Here is a 23,096-nt window from a genome sequence, read left to right on the forward strand (position 1 = left end):
CTTGAGATCTTTCCACTATTGTACAATGATACAGGAGGGAGATGGAATAGCAAGTGAGACAATAAAGGAAAGGAAGTAGGTTGTGGAGTAACATGAGCTTATTATGTAAGAGTAGTGTAGGATTGCATTATGATCATAGCTCAGCTGTGCTCCGGCTCGGTAACTTGTTTTCTTTTGAGCTGGTTCTAACTAGCATGTAAACGCCACTGCCCCCTACAGCCCAACACCTGAATCACAGCTCAGAACCATATACAATCCTGCAGTCAATATCAAATGACAAGAGAATAATCAAAATAAAAATATACACAATTATGGCAGCATACTGAAAAATGTATCACCGGTAATTCTTGTTATGTCTTCGATCAAATCCACAAGCAATATAGTTTCGATTTCATCTGTGTTGACGACCACTCGACGTCAGTCGCCAGTCCGTGGGGTGACGATACAAACTGGCTCCACAGTAATTTGGTGAGCATACATTTCAAGTTGAAACTGTAGTGATTCCGTCTGGAACTATAGGATGAGGAGAGTAATGCTTTGACTGAAATAGAAAATTGTGACTGGCTAAATACTGAGTAGGTACTCAACGCATTGGAAAAGCGTCATAAATGAGGTTTCTGACGTTGGGTATGTTTGTGTGTGTGTTACGTCACTGATGGTGGGCGGGGCTTCGCTGAATATTCATCGATGCGTGGGAGCTCCGGTGCTCAAGGGAGAAAGTTGAAGGAGGCTCGGCTCTACAGCAGCTGGATGAGGAAGACCGTTCCAACATTCATGTGAAGTACCGCAACCGGAGTCCAAAGACCGAGCCACGTCCTCCGTGGACGCCGGTACCGCGGCCGGGCGTCCCGACAGCTGTTTGGAACGTTTTGTTTCATGACTTCTTACCGGCACGTGCGCAGCTATAGAAGGCGACAATGATGGAGTCCATCTTAGACACTTTGACAGCGGATAAACTCTACTCGTCCGGAGGCTCCAACCTGTTGGACCTGGAGGAACTCAGCGACGGAGATTTCCTCACCAACGTGGTGAGTCACACACTTACTCACGGCGAACTGAGTACTCTTTCAGCTGACGCAAAGCAAGCTCACTGGTCGTCCGGCGGATGCTGCATTCAAAATCCTGTAAAATCGACACACCTCACCTGTTCCGCCCGGAGCCGGACATCGGGAGGGCTGTGACAGATCCTGATTGATATCCGGTGCTATTAACCTTTCAACCTTTTCACACTATAACTCATCACTGTTAAGCTCCACTGATCGCCTTCAAGAAAGATATTAGTAAATCAGTAATTATAATTGCCGAAGGTGATTCTAAAATTGTGGTTATATGCATTTCTTCATCACTGTAATCAACAGTATTATTAGATGTAACGGTTAATTAATATCTCTCTGACGGTGTCATTCAAAATGCATAGTCCACCAATCTAAGATAACAAGTCCAGTTTTTAAGGTGCCAGGGAGTGAGATTAACATGTGCAGCCAGCAGCTCATTTTTAATTGGAAGGTGGCACATTGTAAACACAGCCTCACATAAATACAATTACAAATTTGCTTTGTCCTGGTTTTAGCATGTAATTAACACCAAATACTATCAAATCAAGTGGTCTGTATGCAACCCTCGGCCCTGGTGTAGTGTATTTACACCTGATTAAGCTTAGCACCACCTGCTAAATGTCTCAAACTTTCACACTGCTGCGTACTTCTCACGCCAATGAATGCCAAAATGTTACACCAGGCTCTCGGTATGTAAGTGAACCCATGCAAGTGCAGGTGTAACTTTCCAAGTCCGCCGTGAGGCAACAGGTGCTTACCACCCGGCCTTAATTCGACCTTCCATCCTCTGCCTCAATTGAACAACAACAGGTTACCGGTGGCAACAGCATTACCCACTATACCTGAGGCGTTATGTGCTTAATTCCAGCTGCTATAACATGACGATGTTTGCATGAACAAGTACAAGCAGTATAGTAGCATGCGGGAACAAGCATATTCCTACCAATTTTTGCACATGCATTTTCATGACTTACTAATGTAAACGATGATTTGATTTTTTACCCTCATTTCATGGTGATGAAGACTCCTGCTGCACATTAATGTTAATGACTTCATCAACCATGGTGTTAGTGATCATCATAATTGTTGCGTGCCTTTAAGTAGCTCTGGTCATCCACTAAGCTTGTGTGAGTCAATGAATCGTTCTACAGTTTACATTGGTTTTTAAATGCAGTTAGGTTTTTGCCTTATATATATATATATACTGCACATAACAAGCTAGTCAGAATTGTGAATGCCAGTACATTGATAAAGAAGAAAAACATTATTGAAATTAAGCAAAAAAAAATCATTGCAAAGTATGAAGATGACGTCCCCGCCCTCTTCGCTCCTCGCCATCTTTGCCAGAAATGTAAAAATTGTATTAAATGTATTTTTTTTTCCATGTAAACTATGAATGTATTTTGGTCATATTTATTTGTGTCTGGAATGGATTCATTGGGTTTACATTAGGGATGTCCGATAATTGTTGGTACCGATAAGTATCGGCTCCATATCGGCATGAAAAGTTGATATTAAATACCGATATTTTAAAAAAGCTGTATACAACACATGTGTTCCATCACAGGAGGTATGTCATGTTACACATATCTGTATCGGCTGAATGAGAGTTGGACAATATCGGCATAAACGTTTTCTGCAAAAAAGCCAATATCGGACATCCCAAGTTTACATGATTTGCAAAAGGAAAAATTGTACTTTAAACACATACAGCAATATTTACACACCTATTGTATGTTTCTTTCTCAGCTTACTGCTTTTTTAATATGCATGTTTGCATCTCTTTGTCCGTTTCATTTTACTGAGTTCGATTCATTATTATAATTTGGGGGGGGTTTACGCTCCATTCAGACCTTGCACTCCAGCTGTAGAACGACACACCCATCTCATTTGCATGCTCACTGCTGGTTGGACATTGACCTGCCCAAAGGAATGTGAGCAGGCATGCTACTGTGTGTGTGTGTGTGTGTCTTCTGTTTTCATGAGAACTATAGTTGACTTGAGTCTGCACACAGGGACCACATTAACTGGGAGACGAGTGAAGCTAAATGCAGCCAAACCACTGCAGCCACATTAGGGAGCACTGGTTTTGTTTTTAACTCCATGGCACAATTGCAGTTTTATAAATGTATTTCTTATAAGCAGCCATGCAAGAAAGTGCGAATATAATCACGTGAATGGTGACTTGTTAGAAAAGCACACAGAATGATGAAGTGGTTGTGCTGCTTTTTACTTCGGCTGGCCTTGGTGTCGTGAAGGTGCTTCTCCTCTCGCCCTTGCATCCGTTGCTTGTTTTGATTTGGAGATGCAATGCAAACAAATGCTGCTATGGCAGTTGGTGGAATGGATGCGTTGGAAACAAAGCACGGTTAATTACAGGCGTTGCTTTTATAATTACACCTTGTGTTTGTTGCATCTTCCTCTCTTCTTTGTCTCTTCTTCACTAATGACACATAAGCGTGAGAATAAGCTGTAAAAATGCTGCTTTTTTCCCAGCGTAGAATGCAGTGTGCAGGTAACAGTAGGTCCACTTTGACAGCAGCTGTTTGAGCAACAATTGTCCATCATGTGAGGTTTACGTAACCAACACAGTAATCACGATGGATCACTGAGGAATTTTGGGAGCGAAAATGATCATTTTTGAGTGTTGTCTGCAGTATGTCACGGCAAGACCGATTCAGGATTCAGCAGATATGGCTGTATGTTAAAAGTGGACATTTTAAAAAGATAAATTGCCGTAAATTGAATAAAATGCTCCTATAAAGTTGGGTTAGCAGCTAGCAGCACAAACCGGAAGTCCTTTTAAGCACTTGGGAGTGTGACCAACCACAGCGGAGTGGGCGTTCCTGGTGGCTGACTGTGGGTGGAATACATTAAAACAGAAAAAGAAACATCTTACCAACAGGAAAATGTGGTGGTGGTAGTATGGTGGTCTGGGGCTGTTTAGCTGCTTCGGGACCTGGAAGACTTGCTGTGATAAATGGTTCCATGAATTCTGCTGTCTAGCAGCCATATTCACAGGCTTTTTTGCATATGGAACTTTTTAAGTTCATACAATAATGTTATGTTATGCTGGAGGATCAATACAGTAAAGTCTCGTTATATCGAAGTACTGCTTATTACGATACTATTTTCATTTCCCGGCAAATTTCTAGTCTTTTATGATATAATTAGTTCCGTTAGTACGATACCCGGTTATTATGATAATCCGGTTACTACGATGCCCTTTTCATCTCCCGCCAGCCAATTTGGTCTGCTTATATCGATACAAAAGCAGCTTAAATCAATCTTTGCTTAAGGATTTCAATACCAAAAAAAGAACACGGTGAACGGCTGCTTCCAGTCAACTTTATTTTTCACACTTCTACCACCAGAGCACAGCACACACACCGATTCCCGCACTTCCTGGTTCACAGGTCATGCTCAACCCGCCCCACATAGCTGGCCAAACACATGCCTGCAACAGAAGAACCAACTGACATAGCATACACACCTATTCCAACGAAGACACAAGCGTACAAATACATGTATTTAATTGTGTTGTATTCAGATATCTTTTTATCGCTTGCAATAATCACTGTTTTTCATATGTACATGCTGGCGTTTGTGGTTTCAGTTTGGCGCAGGATCGGATATATCGACAGTCCGGTTATATCGATATTTTTTCCGACTCCCGACAATATCGATATAACGAGACTTTACTGTATAAAGTTACAATACAGTCATACGGTTAGCAGGAGTCATTAGCAATAGCGCCAATTCAAAGCTAGAACTTCCCTACACACTAAAAAAATGTTCTCCATGTACTACTACACACACAAACAAAAGATCAATCAATCTTAACCAAGTAAAACTAAATCCTATTTGGTGGAAGTAATAAATTAGGCTACTTCACTAGCCACCCTGTGCATGTGTGTGCGTGCTGTATACACAAGTTTGTTCCATTAAGTGTTTCAACACAAATTCAACCTCTGCTGCTGTAGAAAGATAGACTCATCCCTCATGAAAATATTTTTTTGTTTCCCTTTACTCAGCAGTGTGCCTGCAGAGCAGCTGTTTCAGCTTCTTGACTGACAGTTTTACTAGTATACATTTTAAATACAGAGACCCTGATAACAAGAAACACAATTGTCAAAGAGGATGTGGGGGAAACCTTATTTCATGTCACCCAGGCAGCCACACGAGTCAAAAAGCATTATATTTTTGTGTGCAGCCTTTCTCAGGTGACCAGATGGAGGACTTCAGCAGTGAGTTATTCAGCAGTTTCTTTGAGGACCACCTGTTAGAGCGCCCCCTGCTGGCCGACAGGCATTCACTGCTACACATGGACATCGACAGCAGCCCAGGTCAGCCTTGACATTGTGTGCATTATTGTAAATAAGGCCAGACAGTCACTGTGGAACTTCAATGACTTTTCCATAGGGAAATGGTGTAAACACAATTAGCTCCACACACATTTGTTAGATAATAAATGTTCTGGATGCTGCAGTAGGAGCGGAGCTGATCGGCAGAGGGGCACACAAGTGTTGGTCGATATCTATCCGTGCTTTTTCAATGGTATCGGCCGATACGGATCATTGGCTGATTGATCGCAGTGCTTCCACCAATTGGCAGATTCAGACCAAAAATGACAATAATTCAACTGGACACAACTAGAAACAGTACATTCATTCATTCATTCATTCATTTTCTGCCGCTTATCCTCACGAGGGTCACTGGGGGTGCTGGAGCCTATCCCAGCTGTCTTCGGGCGAGAGGCGGGGGACACCCTGGACTGGTCACCAGCCAATCACAGGGCACATATAGACAAACAACCATTCACACTCACATTCATACCTATGGACAATTTGGAGTCGCCAATTAACCTAGCATGTTTTTGGAATGTGGGAGGAAACCAGAGTACCCGGAGAAAACCCACGCATGCACGGGGAGAACATGCAAACTCCACACAGAGATGGCCGAGTGTGGAAGAAACAGTACAGTTACAAAATATTATTTATTTTTTATTTATAAATATTAATACCATTTTTATTTTCATCATGATTTTTGATGCTCTGCCTCACCTGCCTCCCCTGACTGCACGTTACTGTCTAACGGAAACAGACAAACATATTTTTGGCAATAATTTTCATCAAAACCCACATCACACGAAAATCAGGGTGTACAAAAAACGTGGTATGAGTGATGGCTCCAGTGACCTCCCCCTCGTTGCCAAATGCTGCGTTGAAGATGTTTGCTTTCAAGTGGGTGAAATCCAAGAAACGCTCGGCAACCCTGCTAATATTTTGAAATGGGCTTTCATATCCTAGGATTCGTGCACATTAGCTAGTTGCTTGACCTCTCAGTCAACATCTGCACAGAAATGAACCCCAAACCCTGACTTCAGCTGGATTTTCAAGCCAACTCGGCACAGAGACCAACTGTATCAAGTTTTCCCCCAAACTTGTCGACAACTTAGGCCACCTCCTCTTCTACCAAAACTCCGAAGTCTGCGTTGGCCTTGGTTTAAACAATCTTGACCTTTAAAGTTGAAAGTGTAGTACCAAGGGGCTGTTTTCAAATGACTGCACTGCTTTTTGATCTGAAACCCCATTACCTTTTTATGTTTCAAAGACTAATAATAGAATGTACTGTGTGTATAACCATCTATTTTGTCAGTCACTCATGACCGCCCTCAATCTTTGGCTTCATAGACATCCAAGCAGAGCACAGCTATTCTTTGAGCGAAGACTCCGCCCCCCAGAGCCCCGCCCTGTCAGTCAAGATGGACCAAGACTCTGGTGGGTAACCGCTTCTTTATCCTTCACATGACTGCCGTCTGTGAAGAACGTACGGGTACGGGCGATTGTTGTGTCACTTGCTGTGATTTAGTGAACACGTGTTGCTGCAAAACATGCATAAAAATGTCCTCTTCATCTTCTTCCTGGCCTTTTGTCCCTGTCTGAAAGTGTCTTTGCTCCTCTGTTCTCCGCTTGTCCCAGGGATCCTTCTGTCTGTGCAGTTTTACCCCTGCTAAGTAAGCCCTGCCCACCTAGCGCGTAGACACACACCCCCCCCCCCACACACACACACACACACACACACACTCAGCTATGATAAGCATATGGTTTTGAGTGCAGCTTTAGCCGAAGCCAGAAGAAACTCTCTCGCTCTCTCTCGCATTGTCTTTCTCATGCTCGCTTGCCCTTAATCCTATTAAATTCACTTCAGCTGTACGAATATCAGATTACCTGCTCTGCCAAAATGAGCAGAAAAAATTAGTTCACTTGGAAATAAAAAAAGCAGTGTGTCCGTCAGATTTGTCTGATTTGTGTTTACAGAGAGAAACAGGGTTAGAATGCAGCACGTGCGGTTGCAACCATGTTGACAACTACACACATCAATGTATGCATGAGTTTTTCTGTTGTTTCCCAAATGTTTTTCATCTTTTCTGTAGCTCTGCCCTCCGTCTATACATATATCTCCATTGCCTCCCAGCTTGGCCTGTGGTCTTACAGTTTTTCCTGACTAGTCAGGTTCTGGTTAGGGAGAAGCTGTGTGTTTTACTGTAGCTCCTGACCCGCTGTGCTGTGACCACCATTGTTTTAATAGAGCCGCTGCCCTACTGAGATCAGAGTGTTCTCCCTTTACCTGCTGCGACGACATTCTGCAGCCTTTCAGTAATGGTCATCGTTCCTACCTGAGTGTATAAAAACTTAACTATTTCTTCATGATTTTATGGAAATATCAAATTCTACTGAAGTCATGTAAACTCCGGTATTGCAGTAATAAAAGGTAATGATCATACTGTAATTATGCTGGCAACAGTTGCCTCTGCCTCCCTCATTAAAAGAATGGTGGTGGAGGCTTCCACTCAAGCTGCCTTCGCTTAATGAGGCAGCAGACTCAGCAAGCAGTAAGATGGGCCTCATTAGTATTGCCCCAAACTGTGTCAATAGTCGGCCCAGTCTGTGAGCTAACCCGTTGCATCAAAGGCGACACGTGTGTAGGAAACATTAAAAGAAACTTGAACACACTAAAGCCGTGTTAAACTGAACATGCAAGGTGTGTGTGTGTGTTCATATCTGAACCGCGTAATTGCACTAAAGTTGCAATTTACATTGGAAAAGTTAGGTTATGATTTACATTACTGTTGCACTTCAACTGATAAATCATAGTTTTGCATGCCCACTGTACTTGCAGTGGTGCGTGGATTTTGTTCTTTGCTGTGAGGGGGCGTTACACCACTTTTGCCACCTCCGGGGGACTAGAGTGTGGTGTAAAAGGAACGGCTCTGTAATAAAAGGTTCAGTCAACTCCAAACCTCTACACTACAACATCAACTGCACTAGTTCTGAATCAATATTTATTTTGTTCAATGTATTAGACTCCTTCAGTCACAAATATCAGTGGCGGGGAGGAATGAATAGCCACACCCACTAAATTTCGAGGATAAACAAAATTGGACACATATAAGCCAAATATGCCCACATCATAAAATAACATATTGTGGCACGCACAAGTCAGTGATGACCAGGCAGCTCTTGACAGGAGCCAATCATCCATACATGTATTTTCTACGCCGCTTATCCTCATTCAAGTCACGGGGGTAGGCTGGAGCCTATCCTAGCTGATTTTGGGCGAGAGACTGGTCAACAAGCGTCAGGTATGAAAAAACTTAAGACAGGCTTCTCAATCCTTTTTGGAGGTCAATACTCTTGACTCATGATGTCATCTTACAAAGAACACCAAATGCATTGCACAGCAACTTAACACTTAAATGGTATACCTCATAAATATACAAACATGTATCAATAAGAGGAGCCCAGAGGGAGGCTGATGTCATTGCAGTACCTTGGCAGCACCGCTGACTACATTGCTCAGACGTAATGTATTATGGGAAAACTTTTAAGATTTTTTTTAAATGTTAAACTTGTATTGGTACTATTTATGAAGTACACAGTTTGAGTGTTAAGTTGCTGTGTGATGAATTAAATTTAAAAAATATATTGTTATACATAATGACCTGCGATTTCCAATGGGTTGACAAACTCGTTGTGAGTGCACTGCTTGTGATTGGCTCCTGTCCCTCATTCAGAAGTCAGAAATTCATAAGTCTTTGGCTCTACAATCTGAGTCAAAGTTAAATGAGCTAGACCAGAGTGTGCCAGGTCCTATTAAAAACCACCTTGTCTTAAGAAACCAGGCTGCACCGCATGGTTATGTAACATCATGGATCGTATGTAATGATGATGTCATTGTTAAACATAACCATAAACCAGTGACATTGAGAGTGCATCCTTGCCGTTTTGTAGAATTCGAATGGAGCTTCAGTCAAGATCTATCAGCCATTTTAGTGAAACAGGAGGAGCCCGATGTGGGTCAGAGGTCAGAGCCACAGCCTGTGGACGGCCCAGCTTTTGTCCTAAGCCCTGCTCCTCCACGAAGAGGATCACCATGGAGACACACAGTAAGTACCGTACTCCGCAGGAAAGAGACACACGCGCTGTCGTTGATGTGTGAAAAGCTCGGTTTTATTCTACAGGTGCACAGTCCGGATGACGTCAAGCCTGTGGCTATTAAAGATGAACCCAAAGAGATGGGACAGTACCTCGGCCTGCCTAGCGGTACACTCAGCATCCACACGTTAGCACTTACCTCACAATCAGCAAAACAATTCCTCAACCCACTTTCTCTCCAGATGACGCCCTCCAGCTTCCACCCACTCCGCCAAGCAGTAACCACGGCGACAGTGACGGTTCCCTGCCACCCTCCTCCCCGCACCCCCCTCTGCCACCGTCTTCCCCGCAGCCCCAACAGAGGCCAGGAGGTCGTGGCTCCTTGTCCTCATCTACAGCCATCTCGTCTTCACCTCTACTCACCGCACCACATGTCAGTCCCTGATGGATCCTCGTCACAAACCACCACATGCTATCAATGCTAATACTCTCACTAATGCATCTTTGTACAGAAGCTGCAGGGTTCCGGCCCCCTCATGCTGACAGAGGAAGAAAAGAGGACTCTGGTCGCTGAGGGATATCCTGTACCCAACAAACTTCCTCTCACCAAGAGTGAAGAAAAGGCGCTGAAGAGAGTCAGACGAAAGATAAAAAATAAGGTACATTGTTTATTGGACAACATATCAACAAATTTAGATATTGACGACACATAATCAGTTGTCCTTTTGTTTGGCCAGCTAAGTACCCGATGCTACGTCCATTTTGTTTGTTGTATTGCTGAGTTGTAACCGGTGTTGTCCCAATATCTTATTCCTGGTAATATTCTGATGCAGGCTGTACTTAATTTTAATTTTGGGATAAGCCACGGGGGCCTATTAAACAGAAAAAAGCCAATTTTAGTGAAGGGAATAAGCATTATTTTATTTCTTCAAACAGATCTCAGCTCAGGAGAGTCGGAGGAAGAAGAAAGAGTATGTGGAATGTCTGGAGAAAAAGTGAGTGTTGGAAAAATAACGCTTTGTTCTTTTTTCAAGCCCCCTTCTCTTATCTGCAGCTCCCGCTTTTTTCTTGCTACACTAAATATATGACAATATATCAGTGGCACCGACCTTTTGCATCCAGCCAGTTGGATCACATTTCACCTAATGAAAACCTGAAAGGCTTTCATCCAAACCAACAACCTCTTCCCACTTATATGCACTATGAGAGCACACGCCAGCCGCACGCCAGTGAGGGGAAAGTGGGGGAAAAAAGGCATGGCGGTCAGAGTTCAAATCCAGCTGTTTCTAATTTGAAAGCCTTTCCCAGCTGACTGCAGCCTCTGTCACAGGTTAGGAAAGGTTCATCATGAAGACAGAAAACACTCTTTTGTCTTGGTGTGTGTGCTGGGCTCGAGTGGTCGCATGTTCCACAGGATTATTGGTCGATTCCTCGGGTTGGGGGCTCGAGGAGCATGTGATGAATGAGACTCATTCAATGCTAACGCCTTTGTGTTATGAGATCGGTACTTGACCATTGAGATTATCATTGAGATCATTGGGATTATCCTTAACATTTTCTATACGGTCTTTCTTTGGAACAGGATCAATTAAGCACTGCGCTGTTCATGTGATGATGCGTTCAAGCACGCTGCTATGTGGACGCTATTGAACGCCTGCTAGCTGGCCCTGTGAGGCGAATCTGAAATCTGATTGGTTTAAGAAACAGCTCCATTGTTAACAGTGTTTAAGTGATGGGGGGGGGGGCAAGCACTCCTGATTCTGAAGGCCATGGGCAAATTATATTGACATGGCAACCTGAAATCTGATTGGACAAAAGAATCTAACATACACGTACTGGAAGCAGTGCGGCTTCGAAATGAAGACCAATTCATGAAGCAAATACTCACATTTAAGTTGTAAATGTAGACGAGTACTTTGGATAGTGTTTAGGACCGCTGTGGATGACATAAAGTCAATGAAAAAGGAATAAATGATGTCTGTCTGTTCATGATCACAAGGAACAGTTTGGTACGAATCCACACAGGTATTTATAGATGAAAAATAATCATTTGGCTGCTTGTTTGAGTTATTTCAGTGTTTGGATGTAACAATGTATGTTTTCTTTGTTCTCTCAGGGTGGACAATTACACGTCAGAAAATGGCGACCTGTGGAGAAAAGTGGAAAACCTGGAGTCTGCCAACAGGTAAAGATCTGAAAGACACACAAACACTGATAGCAAGGTGATCCTGTCGTTCCTGCACATTTAGCTCCAAGTAAAACATAGATTGGGTTTCAAAGATGGATCACACACAGGGGAAGATTAAACTACATGCATCTTGAAATGAATGGTTTTCACCATTCGTTCAACCATAATTGCTCATGCAGACAAGATGGATGTACCGGTGGTGCTGGTTGGGGATTCTGTCTGCAGGAGTCTGTAATCACAGCTTTCTTTAACACCCTCCAAGAGTCAGTAGAGCAAGTATTAAAAAAAAGATGTTGTGTCTTCTCTCCAGTTATTAGTGGTTGTTTGGCTCACAATACCATCCCAAATTGCATTCAATATATATATAGCTGTATGTCTAAAATAACCGTCAGTCATTGGGGCTTGTCATCAAAGTTTGAGTTTGTGTGTGGTGAGGTGGGAAGATGATGCTCATCTTTCTATGTTTCTCTGTGTGGGTCCTGCAAAACCTCTGGGTGACGTTTTCATCTGGACTTGGGGATTGCCTGACTTGCTTACTGTGCCAGTTGAATATTTCTGACTGACAATAATTCATGGCGTTGGTGTGTTTTTTTCTCTCTGACTGACCGAGCCAATGGCTCTTGTTGAACATACATGACAGTTCCTCTCAAACGTTCAACCGCGGGTATTTGTGACGGCTACTCGGTTTTCTGTCTCCCCTCAGTGGTCAGATTGTGTCATTGCAGCGCATACCATCAGAACCCTGCTCTCCAGGTGCCACAAAAAACAGCATATTATATTATTCAACTGGTCTAACACTGCAATTGTGATGATATTTAGATTAAATGAACCTAAAACACAATCATTCATTTTGGGGGGGGTTCCTCACCTGTCTGCAGGACTCTCCTACAGCAGCTGCAGAAACTCCAGTCGCTAATTTCAGGGAAAGTTGTCCCCCGCGCTTGTAAAATAGCATCAACTCAAACAGGGACATGCCTCATGGTAAGTGTAGCTGTTTGAATGTCTTTGCCTTCCCTGTGGATGTTACCGTCATGCTGTCATTGCATAACTGACCACTGGAGTGTTTTGTTCTCTCGATGCAGATGATGGCCTTGTGTTTTGTCCTGGTGTTGGGGTCCTTCTCTCCTTGCCTCTCCTCCCTCTCTTTCGTCACTCATGCCGCTTCCCCTCCCTCTACCCAGTCAGAGGACCTCTACACCACCAGTCAGGGTATGCGGGCAGCTAATTACACATTTTTTGTCAAAGTTCTACAATGTAGAAATGCAAGTAGTACAGAATGTAGACCTTAGTTTGCTTATTTTTACACCTGTATGGCCAATAAAGTTACTATACAGAAAAACAACAGCGTAATTACAGTACAATCCCAACCAATGGGAAATTGATTGGTTCATTAATTCTAAAACCCACATTAGTATGTGGTCCCCTTGCTTGATCACATGAAGCGGAGCGCATCCCACAGACGAGACGCTGTGGAGTTGACAGGATACCATCCACAAGACAAGCTAATGAAAGTCTGCATGCGTGCGTTGCAGTCCGTTCCCGCAGCCTCCTCTTCTTCGATGAAGGCTCTCCACTGGAGGACACATCAGCGACATTACTCGTGGAGAGGATACAGTCCCAAAGTGGCTTCCAGACAAGCCGCTACACAGCTGACGCCCACAAAAACAAGACAAGAGGGCCCAAGTTGGAACACAGGTACGGTTTGCCACTCCAAGCTCAGCAGTCTTGCATGTGGACTGTACGGATTCTTCATGTGAGTGAATGTCATGTGCATTTTTTGAGGCATTTTTATGCCTTGTTTAAAAAAGTTTGTAAACTTCTGACCGGAAATGAATCACTAATGACAATGACGTCTACTCTCACCCCCACAGAGAAACGAAACCAAAAGAGGTTTCAGAATTCTTCTAATATCATCCAACATTCTGTCACATCCCAAGATCCCGACTGCAATACCCATTCCCTCCAATTCATGACCCCCCCCCCGTACACCAGGTTTACCTGCCCGTATTTATTAAGAGTAGCTCACATTGCAACTTGGAATGGAAGTCAATGACATCATGGATCTCAGTCAAGTAGGCATGCTGGTGTCCACCACAGGAAGTCATTAGAGTGCCTTCCTCTTGCCTTTCTCCACTGGGCCTTAAAGGGGACATATTATGCTCATTTTGTATTGAGTTGTGGACTCTACACACCATAACCAGGACAGAAAGCTTTCTGGTTCTTCAGGAATCTGCACCTATTCAGTTGTATTTCTTTGGATTTTGTGCTTCCAGCGAAAACTGTCTGTTTTAATCTGTTTTTTAATCAGTTTTAGTCCAGCTGCATAGTAGCCCATGTTCACAAAACAGTCCAGTCCGGTGTGAAATGCCGTTGACGGATTAAAATGCATTTCTTTTGCTGGTAGGGAATCAAGAACTCCAACCACTTGTGCCTGATGGTGGCGTCTTTAGGAATTGGAAACAAATGTGGCTTTCCCTCACCAGGCATTGCGAGCAACATAAACGGGAGCAGAGCATTGGAGAGGGCAGAGAGCTTATCTGGTTTACAGCCATGGCCATATAAGGAAGTCCGCTCCTGTGTGACATCACAAAGGAACAGTTTTACCACGCCTTCTGAAACCGAAGTTTTGAACCATCCCAATCTTCTTTCAGGGCTAACTCAAAAATGCACAAACCTCATTATCTGAAACTTCTACATGGTTTAACACGAGAATACAACATTGTAACTACATTTATGTCAGAAAAGTGGAAAAAGCATAATCTGTCCCCTTTAAAAGGTTTAGAGAGCCAACCAAAGACCCCCCAAGTATTAGACAAGTTCACTTTTTTTTAAAGAACAATTAATCTATCTGTGGCTGTGAAATCTTTCATCAACCTGAATTCATTCATATTGACCCCCCCCCCCCAAAAAAAAGATGTTGGAGAGATCTAACAAGACGTTGTGACATACATGTATTTTTATGAATTTAAGTGTATATATAATATATTTGCAGCATCAAAATCAAGCATATTTAAATTATGCAACAAAAAAATAATAAATAAATGTACTGTTTTTAAGATTACTTTATATTGTCTTGTTTTTCTAAATAATGATGTAAAAGACACAAAAATATTAGTGCAAATATTAATTGCAAGCAAAAAAAAAAGCCCAATTGCTTGTTTGTTTCATGGCATAAAACATGTGTTGACGTTGGGAATGTGTAAAGATTAAGATGGGGGTGTGTAGTTCAAGTCCTGTGGGGGCTTTATGTGTACTTTACAGCAATTCTGTTTTATGTTTCACTGCAAAATGACTTTTCGTCCCCTTTTAAAAAGAAATATTGACATATTTGCTAAATATTCAACAGGAATTGACCCAGATTTAAGTGCCATGTCAAATATGCCCGTGTGGCAGTAACGTGTCTTGTATTTATTTGTAGAAAGAGTGTTTATTACATTCCTGGATGTGAAAAACCACTACCATCCCAAAAGACTACAATCTGTCCCACTGCTTGTGTTTGGTTTGGTGTCATCACAACAGGTCCTACATCAGTGTCCATACAGTGGAAATATGTTGCAAAGCCATCAGGAAGATGGCTGGAAGGGTTGGGTCACTTTTTCCAAACCTGGACAACAATGAAGCTAAACTTGTGGACATCTGGCTCACAAATGCTTGAGAAAATCAAATCAAGGAATTTCCACAGAGGATTGTTGTTATTGTTTGTTGTACAGCACCTTGCATGTTCCTCCATATATTCCTATGTTATCGTAGTGTAGTCAGTAGAGTAGAAACCAGCAAAATATTAAAAATCTGCATCAGCATCACCGTGTCTGTGGACTTGCTTGCTTCTGTGTCCGTCCCATGTGAGCTCCAAGCACACATTAGCTGAAGTGCTTGAGGATGAGCTGTTTGCGCAGTTCCTCCGCCTGGATATCTCGGTCCTCTGGTCTCTGCTCCAGAGTTTCGGGCTGCTCCAGAGGGTCCGTCCTCTCCAGAGTCCAAGCGTCCAGTCCTGATTGCAGAGAGGCGTTGTGGAGGACACAACAGGCCAACACGATGGACGAACTCCTCTCTGGCGAGTACTGTGCAAAGGAGCTCAAAGGTTTAGTCATTTCCACTCTGAATTCTTGCACATGTGTTCTATGATAGAAATAAACACAAAATACCTGCAAGTATCCTTTAGTGCCATCTAAACATCGAAATCTGGTCTGGATGGCTCTAAACGTTCGATCCACAATCTCATGTGTGGCGATATGAGCAAGATTATATTCAAACTCTGCAGGGGATTGCGGGCACATCACTGGGGTCATCAACCACCTCTTTAGGGGATAGCGGCTGTCACCTGACCAAAAATAAAAAAATTTCACCTCAACATCAATGAATTGAACTTCGAGGTGACACTAATAGTGATTACCCAGGAAATATCCATCTTGAGTTTCCTGCAGTTGTTTGAGAAGGGCAGATCTCTCCAAAACCTCCACACTTTTGAGCCCACCAGGCCAGTGGGTTTCTGCGCTGAGTAGCAAGCCCCTGGCATCACAAACTAGTTGACAGCCAACAGAGTGAAACCCCTTCTTGTTCACATAGGACGAGTCCTCGCTGTTGGGAGCTTTAATGGAGACCTGAACGCAGTCCAGCACTCCCAGGACTCCAGTCAATCCCGCCACCCTCTGGAACTCCTGGAAAGTCTGCTCTGTGACTGCAGCATCTCTGTGCAAGAAACATATATTGCTCAAGTTCTGCTGCTTTTGTCTGCTTGCACAGTAGCTTCTCATCAAACCTGTTCAGTGTGATGAACTGGGGAGCTTTCTCAACCAGAGCTTTGGTCACGTTGGACACACATCTAGACATGGATGCCTGGCTGATTCCGATGGTATCTCCCATTGACGTCTGAAAAGATCCGGATGTGTAGAAGCCCAAAGCGGCGAGTACCTGGACCTCAGGACTGATGGCTCTGGACCTCTGTGTGCGTCTACAGAGGGACTGTGAGACAACAGTCGGTTTCAGAAAGATATGGTTCGGATCAGATGTGATCACTTGAAAGTGTGAAAAGAGGCTCACCTCTCGGAGTAACTCCACCAAATACAGGATGAAATCTCTGGGGAAGCCAAATTGTGTGAGGAGGAAGTCGTCAGACACCGAGGACAGGTTGAAGCGGTCCAAGGTCTTGTGGCCCCGACCATGCAACAGTAGATCACAATCCAGAACGGCTATTGAAATCGCCATGCTGCTGGTAATCGATACAAATGTATCGTTAGTAGAAACTACCCAACAAATTGCATCGTCATTCTGCGGATTCTATGCTCACTAGACGATGTTATGAACAGTCAGAAGTAGGTTTTTCATTATTCACATTTAGCATTTACCTTCACCGCCAAGGAAACTAACTTACTACACTCGTTCGCAGATTCAACAAAATACATTACAAAGTGCTATGAGCTTTTACAGACTGCTATTTAGATGTAACCCCAGTCTTTTCATGTATAGTAAATGTTTTCACCGTTAAAATCATAATTTGTCTTGATCTTTCCTTTTATTTCTTCATACTTCGTACATTAAAGAAACTCGGCGAAAGTGCTGCTGGGAAAGGGTTACTATCTAAACATGTCGACATGGGGAAGATAAACAGAGCAGTAGCACAGCCTCTGTTGACGTTGTTAACATTGGAATTGGGTGTACTAGTATTTCGAGAAAAAGACATTAAATCTATATTCCTGTTGACCTGATTTGTGTTATCCCGGAGCTGCTTTGCGAAAGGAAATCTAATGTAAGGCTTGCTTTTTTGTAACGGGCTAAACTGCGCGGCGGCTAGCTAGCTTGCTTAGCAGCTAGCACTAGCTGTTTTTGCTAATGATTCATCAGTTCCTATGGTGGATAACCTGTTTAACCCCTTGATGAATTGACGGCGTTGCTCTCTTACGTTATTCGACCTTTTAAAAGTGTGCATAATAATGTGTTTGTCAGTGGATTGACGCTACCTCCATATAGTGTACTTGCATTTTAATGGTGACGTGGAGGCCTCACCTGCTATCTAATAATGACCATAAACGTTTATGCTAGTTTAATGTGTTTGCGGTAGTAGGTGTTCTAATTGTAGTTACCAGTAGTTTCATTTAGAAGTTTCCTATCGGAGAACCTGCTTATCTATCTATACATGTGTTAATCTATATAATATTTTTTACATATACGTTTACTATATAAGTTCTTGAAATGGTAATGGTTTTATAATAATATTTAGTGTAATTATTGGATAAATGCAATGTAAGAATGTTAGCTGAAAGGCCTTCGGTAAAACTGTTTTCTCAATACTGACATCTTCATTGTGTGCTCATGTTTACAGGGTGGTGGCAACATGGAGAGTGACCTGAGCCTCCAGGATAAAAAAGACTTGGACAAGTTCATCAAGTTTTTTGCCTTGAAGGTGTGAGATCTAGATGATGGTTGCATGACTGGTGGGAGGACACATTTCAACAAGTTTTATTTTACATTTGTAGACCGTTCAGGTGATAGTCCAGGCTCGCCTTGGTGAGAAGATTTGCACTCGCTCTTCTTCGTCCCCTACTGGTTCTGATTGGGTATAACATGAGCATTTTTTTAAGTTGAAATGAGTCATAACAATTCATCATATTGTGTGTTTTTTCAGTTTAATTTAGCAATCAAAGACATCCCAGAGGTGACTCATGAAGCCAAGAAAGCACTAGCTGGCCAACTTCCTGGCGTTGGGCGCTCAATGTGCGTGGAGATATCTCTAAAGACCTCAGAGGTAAAATTCTCAATCCTTGTGGCATGGCATGTGAATATAAAGTCTTAAAGGCGCCGAAGATGAATAACCTGGCATCATCATCATCATCTGTTTGTTTGTGTAATTAAGGGGGACTCTATGGAGCTAGAGACTTGGTGCCTGGAGATGAATGAAAAGTGAGTTTTTCAAGTTTATTTGTTTGCATACTCTGCGTTTTTTGAACGATTCAAAAGTCTTGTTTTATTGTACGGCCAAACAGTACCCCAAATAAATAAATAAATAGTCGGGTGCCCGAACAACACATCCACACATTGATGACTCAGTCTTGGTAAAGAATAAATGATGTTTTTGTGTGTGTTACATTGTGTTCGATGTATGCACTTTTCCACTGCATTTGTAATATTTATTATGATGATTAAATGCATGTATTTCTTTTGTAGGTGTGATAAAGACATAAAAGTGTCGTACACAGTCTACAACCGTCTGTCTGTCCTTCTGAAGTCTCTGCTGGCCATCACCAGGGTAACACCTGCCTACAAACTGTCCAGAAAACAGGGGCATGACTATGTCATATTATACAGGTGAGTTAACAGTATATCTGTTTCTAATGCGTTTACACAATCAGTCAATCAATTTTTTCTGCCTCTTTGGCATCTAGGATCTACTTTGGGGAAGTTCAGATGAGTGGATTAGGAGAAGGTAGCTATTATTATTGCTTTGTGTAGCAAACATACACATGTAAATCGGTCTAATATGTTGTGTGTATATATTAGCTGATGAGCTTGTTAGGTAATATTACTGTGTGTGAAGGTTTCCAGACGGTGCGCGTTGGTGTTGTGGGCACCCCTGTTGGTACTATCACATTGTCCTGTGCCTATCGCACCAACCTGGCGCTCATGTCTAACAGGTAACACACAAAGAGGATTTGCTATACATTAAAAAATATGAAGCTGCATTATAGAATGTACACCTGATTACTTCTTGTAACAAGCAGTTCCTTGGTTTGCAGGCAGTTTGAGCGATCTGCGCCGATCATGGGGATTATTGTGGATCACTTTGTGGATCCTCCCGGTGCAAACCAGCGACCTGCAAATATGGGTCAGCCCTGCAACTACAGGTATAAATGGCTTTAAATTGCTTTAAATGTTTTTGAATGTTTGATTTGGCAGATTTTTGTTCCCCACAGAGCACCAGATGATGACGGAGGAACGTTCTCAGGGGTTCAGGATTCACAGGAGGCTTGCACGACGTTCTTCTCCACTTCTCCCCCGTCTCAGGTAAGACAACTTGCCTTTATTTCTTAACTTTCTGTGTTTTTCATGTTGCTTTCTCTGGTCTCTTCTTGTGCTTTGTCCTCTTCCTGTCATCGGACTGCTTTATAGTGCGTCTGTACACTGAGTCCTTCTCCTTCTAAGCTGTCTAAAGCCCTCCCTCTGGACAGTCCACAGTTCCCACTGGTTCCTGGACTTGTCACTCACACTGTGAGTCTCCACTTGCTTATTTTCCCTCCTACTTTGCTTCCGACTTGCTTCCACTTCATTTTTAACCAACACAACCACAAACCCCTAATATTTAATGAAATGTCAATTTTGTTTACACTGCTCTGTCTTTTGCGTGCAAAATGTAGCTGTATACCTCTAGGTTGTCCTACCAGCCTCCTGTCCATGCAGCAACTGCTGACCTATGTCACACTGCTGCTAATCAAAACCAGGTAGTAATCAACACTATGGTATACTTTGAAGCACTAACTAACTCCAGGAACGGGTAGATAGCTGGCTAGTTCCAGACATGATACAAGACTAAATGTCTTCTCCTCAGACATTGCATGCTGGGAAGGAGGATGGGGTTATGTTATATCCAGCACAGCCTCACCGTGGAGCAGATACCCATCTGACAGTAGAGCACATCACCAATACAACTGGAAGCAGGTAATCTCTCTGCAAATTAAAGCTGAAGTATATGTGTGTGAGAGCCTACCTATATTGGCAAACATTCTGTTTTATTCTTTGCCTCCCAGTGGTGACAATGACATTTTGTCCCTGAGTGGAGAGGGAAGGAGAAGCACTTCTCCCTCAGACCCAGTCGAGTCGCTCAGTGCATTCACAAGGAAAGTGGGAGCCTTTGTCAATAAACCCAATGCACAGGTAATTTTGCACACATTTCATGCTATTCATGCTTCATAATAAACCCACAATGCATTGCATCTGAGCAGTGCATTCATCCTGGCTCTGCAATTATGTCAGCCTCCCTCTGGTGAACAGAGCCAGCCACCATTTTCTATGCTGCCTGTCCTCCAATGAAATGCATTATGAGAAAACAAAAAAAAGTTCAGTTTAAACTACATGTTTGTGTATATACAGTATATTGGGTATGCCTGATGAGTGTTAACTTGCTGTGTGATGAGTTTAGTGTTTGTAAGGTGACGCTGTGAGGCAGACTTGTTAAATTAGGTAAAGACATCCTGCTATTTCCAATGTGTTGACAAACTCGCCGTACGTTTTTTTTCTCCCACTAAGAAATTAAGTGGGTGCACCTCGTACACCGGAATATACGGTGAAGCTTCGAAGTAATCCCAGATGCTGTGGAGCACGGAGCAGTTTGATGAAGCATGATACCGATATGATCCGATATCTCAATTCTAGGCCAGTATCATCTGATAATATTGTGTTTTGTTTTGTTTTTTTTTGCAGCTAACGGCCACTATGGACTTGCCATTTGCTGCATTTGCTCCCAGAGGCTTGGACTCTGAGGACAATGACCCAATGGTAAGCGTGGATGCTAAAAGATGGACGTATTTGAACACCCAAGATTGAGAGTTGGTTGTGTTTGCGTGTTCAGGTCCACCCTCCAGACTCTCCCACCTGCCTGTCCCCCCTGCAGGCCAGCCTGCGCTCGCAGGGCTCAGAGGGATCCGCACAGCAGGACGACTTTGTAATGGTGGACTTTGTACGTGCTTCATCGTGTCTCATTCCATGCCCGAATCTTCCTCCTGATCCATTGTTTCACGTTTAGCGGCCAGCTTTCTCCAAGGACGACTTGCTACCCATGGATTTGGGAACCTTCTACAGGGAGTTCCAGAACCCACCACAGCTCACTAGCCTCTCACTTCACATCAGTTCCCAGTCCATGGCTGATGATCTGGTAATGCATCTCTTGACCTTAAGAAGTCGTGCAGTGCCTGTTTGCATCATTACAACACAATTTTTTCCATGCAGGATTCACTGCCAGAGAAACTGGCCATCTATGAGAAAAACATTGACGAGTTTGACGCTTTTGTGGACATGCTTCAGTAGATGAGGATGATGATGTCTGGAAGATAAGCTGTCCTGCAAGAACGAGACTACAGTTGCACTCGAAATCATTCCAATACCAGTGGAGCCTCGGTTTTTGTTAGTAATCCGTCCATTTAGGAAAAATGAATACATTTTCCCAGTTCGTTCCAGGCACCCAAAATATAAACAAAAACATGTTTTATCTACAAGAGCCACTCTTGATTCTTCAGAGATTGGGTCAACAATGCGTGGAAGCTTTGTTTTGGGGCTCCATTCCCCGCACTCGTCAGTTTTAATTGGCCATCCATTAAACCATTGAAAACTTGTAATGAACAATGAATAATTTCTAGTGCAACTGTACATCAATGTTTCCATCCCCTAGCCACTGACTGGCATCCTCCACTGTAAATACAAGTACAGACACTGGTCCTGCTTCAGATACTCGCGTTTAACCAGAACACATTGAGCATCATGTCACTTTAAGCACCTGTACAAATAAAAAGCATGTATATTTAAATATGATGTGTACAAGCTGGAAGGCAGGGATGCAAGCAGCCTGAAAAGATTAAAAAAAGGCTGCTCCTTGCAAGTTCGCAAGTCTCACACAATAAATAGATGCCAGGTGTATAGAAAGTACACAACTCATGTAGTTCCCAGCTGGTCTGAGAAGTTCACTTTCCAAAAAAGCCCTGTAGTTATTGAAACTGTATATATAAATACTTTAAACACATCGCCACCCGAATAGCTTCATGCCACAGCACAACACATTTCCACTTTTCTCTTGCACATCAGCAAAGCTTTAACCCTCCTGCCACCCTCTGTCTTACTACCCTCACGGAAAACTTCCACACAAAACTGATCGTGAAATATTCTTAGAATTTAACCCATGAAATGCAAGCTTATTTATTTGAACATTTTATTTATAAGACACCAAAAAGTTATTTTCCATGTACAGTTGTTTCTCACCACCTTGCGCTTTGAATTTCACAACTTCAAAAATGTATTCACTAATAAATCACTCTTTCATGGTTGAGTACAGCCTATTATATACATTTGACTAACATTTTGCCTAAATCAAACATTTCCAACATGAAAATGGCCAAGTGGGTTAAAATTCAAAACGGGCATTGAAAGACGCTGTGGTGATGGTGTATGTAGTAGTTTACACTGGTCCCTAGGTGTCAGTAATGTTAACAAGACAAGTCACTGCTGGAAGTGCTGACAGAAACCGGAAGCAAAAGAACAAGCGGGAACTCACTGCGTAAGTCAATATTTTATAGCCTTATTTTGTGAAATAGCTTCAACTATATTGTGTAATGTGTGGCAGTGACACTATAAGGGGTTTGTCTGTCTAGTGGGTTCTAATGTAGAAAAAAAACTATTTAGAAGCTTGTTAACAGGTTGTTCTACGTTCAAGTTAAT

At 42.8% G+C, this 23,096-nt stretch overlaps 3 protein-coding genes across 5 annotated transcripts; 2 read left to right on the forward strand and 1 right to left on the reverse strand.

Moving 5' to 3' along the window:
- Positions 1–423: 423 nt before the first annotated feature.
- creb3l1 (cAMP responsive element binding protein 3-like 1) lies at positions 424–15,476 on the forward strand. Its single transcript, XM_058050668.2, has 13 exons — positions 424–1,028; positions 5,269–5,401; positions 6,749–6,835; positions 9,350–9,504; positions 9,580–9,661; positions 9,736–9,926; positions 10,006–10,152; positions 10,430–10,488; positions 11,610–11,678; positions 12,560–12,662; positions 12,764–12,890; positions 13,214–13,376; positions 13,553–15,476. The coding sequence occupies exons 1-13, from the start codon at positions 918–920 to the stop codon at positions 13,587–13,589; spliced, it is 1,464 nt and encodes a 487-aa protein (XP_057906651.2). The 5' UTR covers positions 424–917; the 3' UTR covers positions 13,590–15,476.
- On the reverse strand, positions 15,084–17,104 carry harbi1 (harbinger transposase derived 1). Its single transcript, XM_078796865.1, has 5 exons — positions 16,722–17,104; positions 16,441–16,643; positions 16,075–16,370; positions 15,827–16,002; positions 15,084–15,742 (listed from the first exon to the last, which is right to left on the reverse strand). The coding sequence occupies exons 1-5, from the start codon at positions 16,884–16,886 to the stop codon at positions 15,542–15,544; spliced, it is 1,041 nt and encodes a 346-aa protein (XP_078652991.1). The 5' UTR covers positions 16,887–17,104; the 3' UTR covers positions 15,084–15,541.
- Positions 17,105–18,000: 896 nt separating this feature from the next.
- On the forward strand, positions 18,001–22,191 carry atg13 (ATG13 autophagy related 13 homolog (S. cerevisiae)). 3 transcript variants are annotated; one of them, XM_058050666.2, is made up of 17 exons: positions 18,001–18,081; positions 18,155–18,235; positions 18,304–18,423; positions 18,532–18,578; positions 18,843–18,983; positions 19,061–19,101; positions 19,213–19,309; positions 19,412–19,519; positions 19,589–19,679; positions 19,785–19,883; positions 20,030–20,113; positions 20,221–20,330; positions 20,420–20,546; positions 21,093–21,167; positions 21,241–21,348; positions 21,415–21,543; positions 21,618–22,191. In XM_058050666.2, exons 1-17 carry the CDS (start codon positions 18,013–18,015, stop codon positions 21,693–21,695), a joined length of 1,605 nt encoding a protein of 534 aa, XP_057906649.2. In that variant the 5' UTR covers positions 18,001–18,012; the 3' UTR covers positions 21,696–22,191. The 3 variants fall into 3 exon arrangements, with proteins under 3 accessions (XP_057906649.2, XP_057906650.2, XP_078652990.1); XM_058050667.2 differs by lacking the exon at positions 19,785–19,883; XM_078796864.1 differs by lacking the exons at positions 19,785–19,883; positions 20,030–20,113.
- The last annotated feature ends 905 nt before the right edge of the window (positions 22,192–23,096 follow it).

The sequence above is a fragment of the Doryrhamphus excisus genome, linkage group LG15 (assembly GCF_037039965.1).
Source record: "Doryrhamphus excisus strain RoL-2023G ecotype Guam linkage group LG15, RoL_Dexc_Guam_v1.1, whole genome shotgun sequence".
Lineage (NCBI taxonomy): Eukaryota > Metazoa > Chordata > Actinopteri > Syngnathiformes > Syngnathidae > Doryrhamphus > Doryrhamphus excisus.

Coding starts and splice junctions, on each gene's coding strand:
- creb3l1 (XM_058050668.2), top strand. CDS start 918: ATGATGGAGTCCATCTTAGACACTTTGACAGCGGATAAACTCTACTCG. Junction 10,153..10,429: donor GACGAAAGATAAAAAATAAG/GTACATTGTTTA, acceptor TTCTTCAAACAG/ATCTCAGCTCAGGAGAGTCG. Junction 12,663..12,763: donor AAACAGGGACATGCCTCATG/GTAAGTGTAGCT, acceptor CTCTCGATGCAG/ATGATGGCCTTGTGTTTTGT.
- harbi1 (XM_078796865.1), bottom strand. CDS start 16,886: ATGGCGATTTCAATAGCCGTTCTGGATTGTGATCTACTGTTGCATGGT. Junction 16,644..16,721: donor TGGTGGAGTTACTCCGAGAG/GTGAGCCTCTTT, acceptor GTTGTCTCACAG/TCCCTCTGTAGACGCACACA. Junction 15,743..15,826: donor GCACTAAAGGATACTTGCAG/GTATTTTGTGTT, acceptor TCCTTTGCACAG/TACTCGCCAGAGAGGAGTTC.
- atg13 (XM_058050666.2), top strand. CDS start 18,013: ATGGAGAGTGACCTGAGCCTCCAGGATAAAAAAGACTTGGACAAGTTC. Junction 18,579..18,842: donor TGCCTGGAGATGAATGAAAA/GTGAGTTTTTCA, acceptor TTTCTTTTGTAG/GTGTGATAAAGACATAAAAG. Junction 19,520..19,588: donor GGTCAGCCCTGCAACTACAG/GTATAAATGGCT, acceptor TGTTCCCCACAG/AGCACCAGATGATGACGGAG.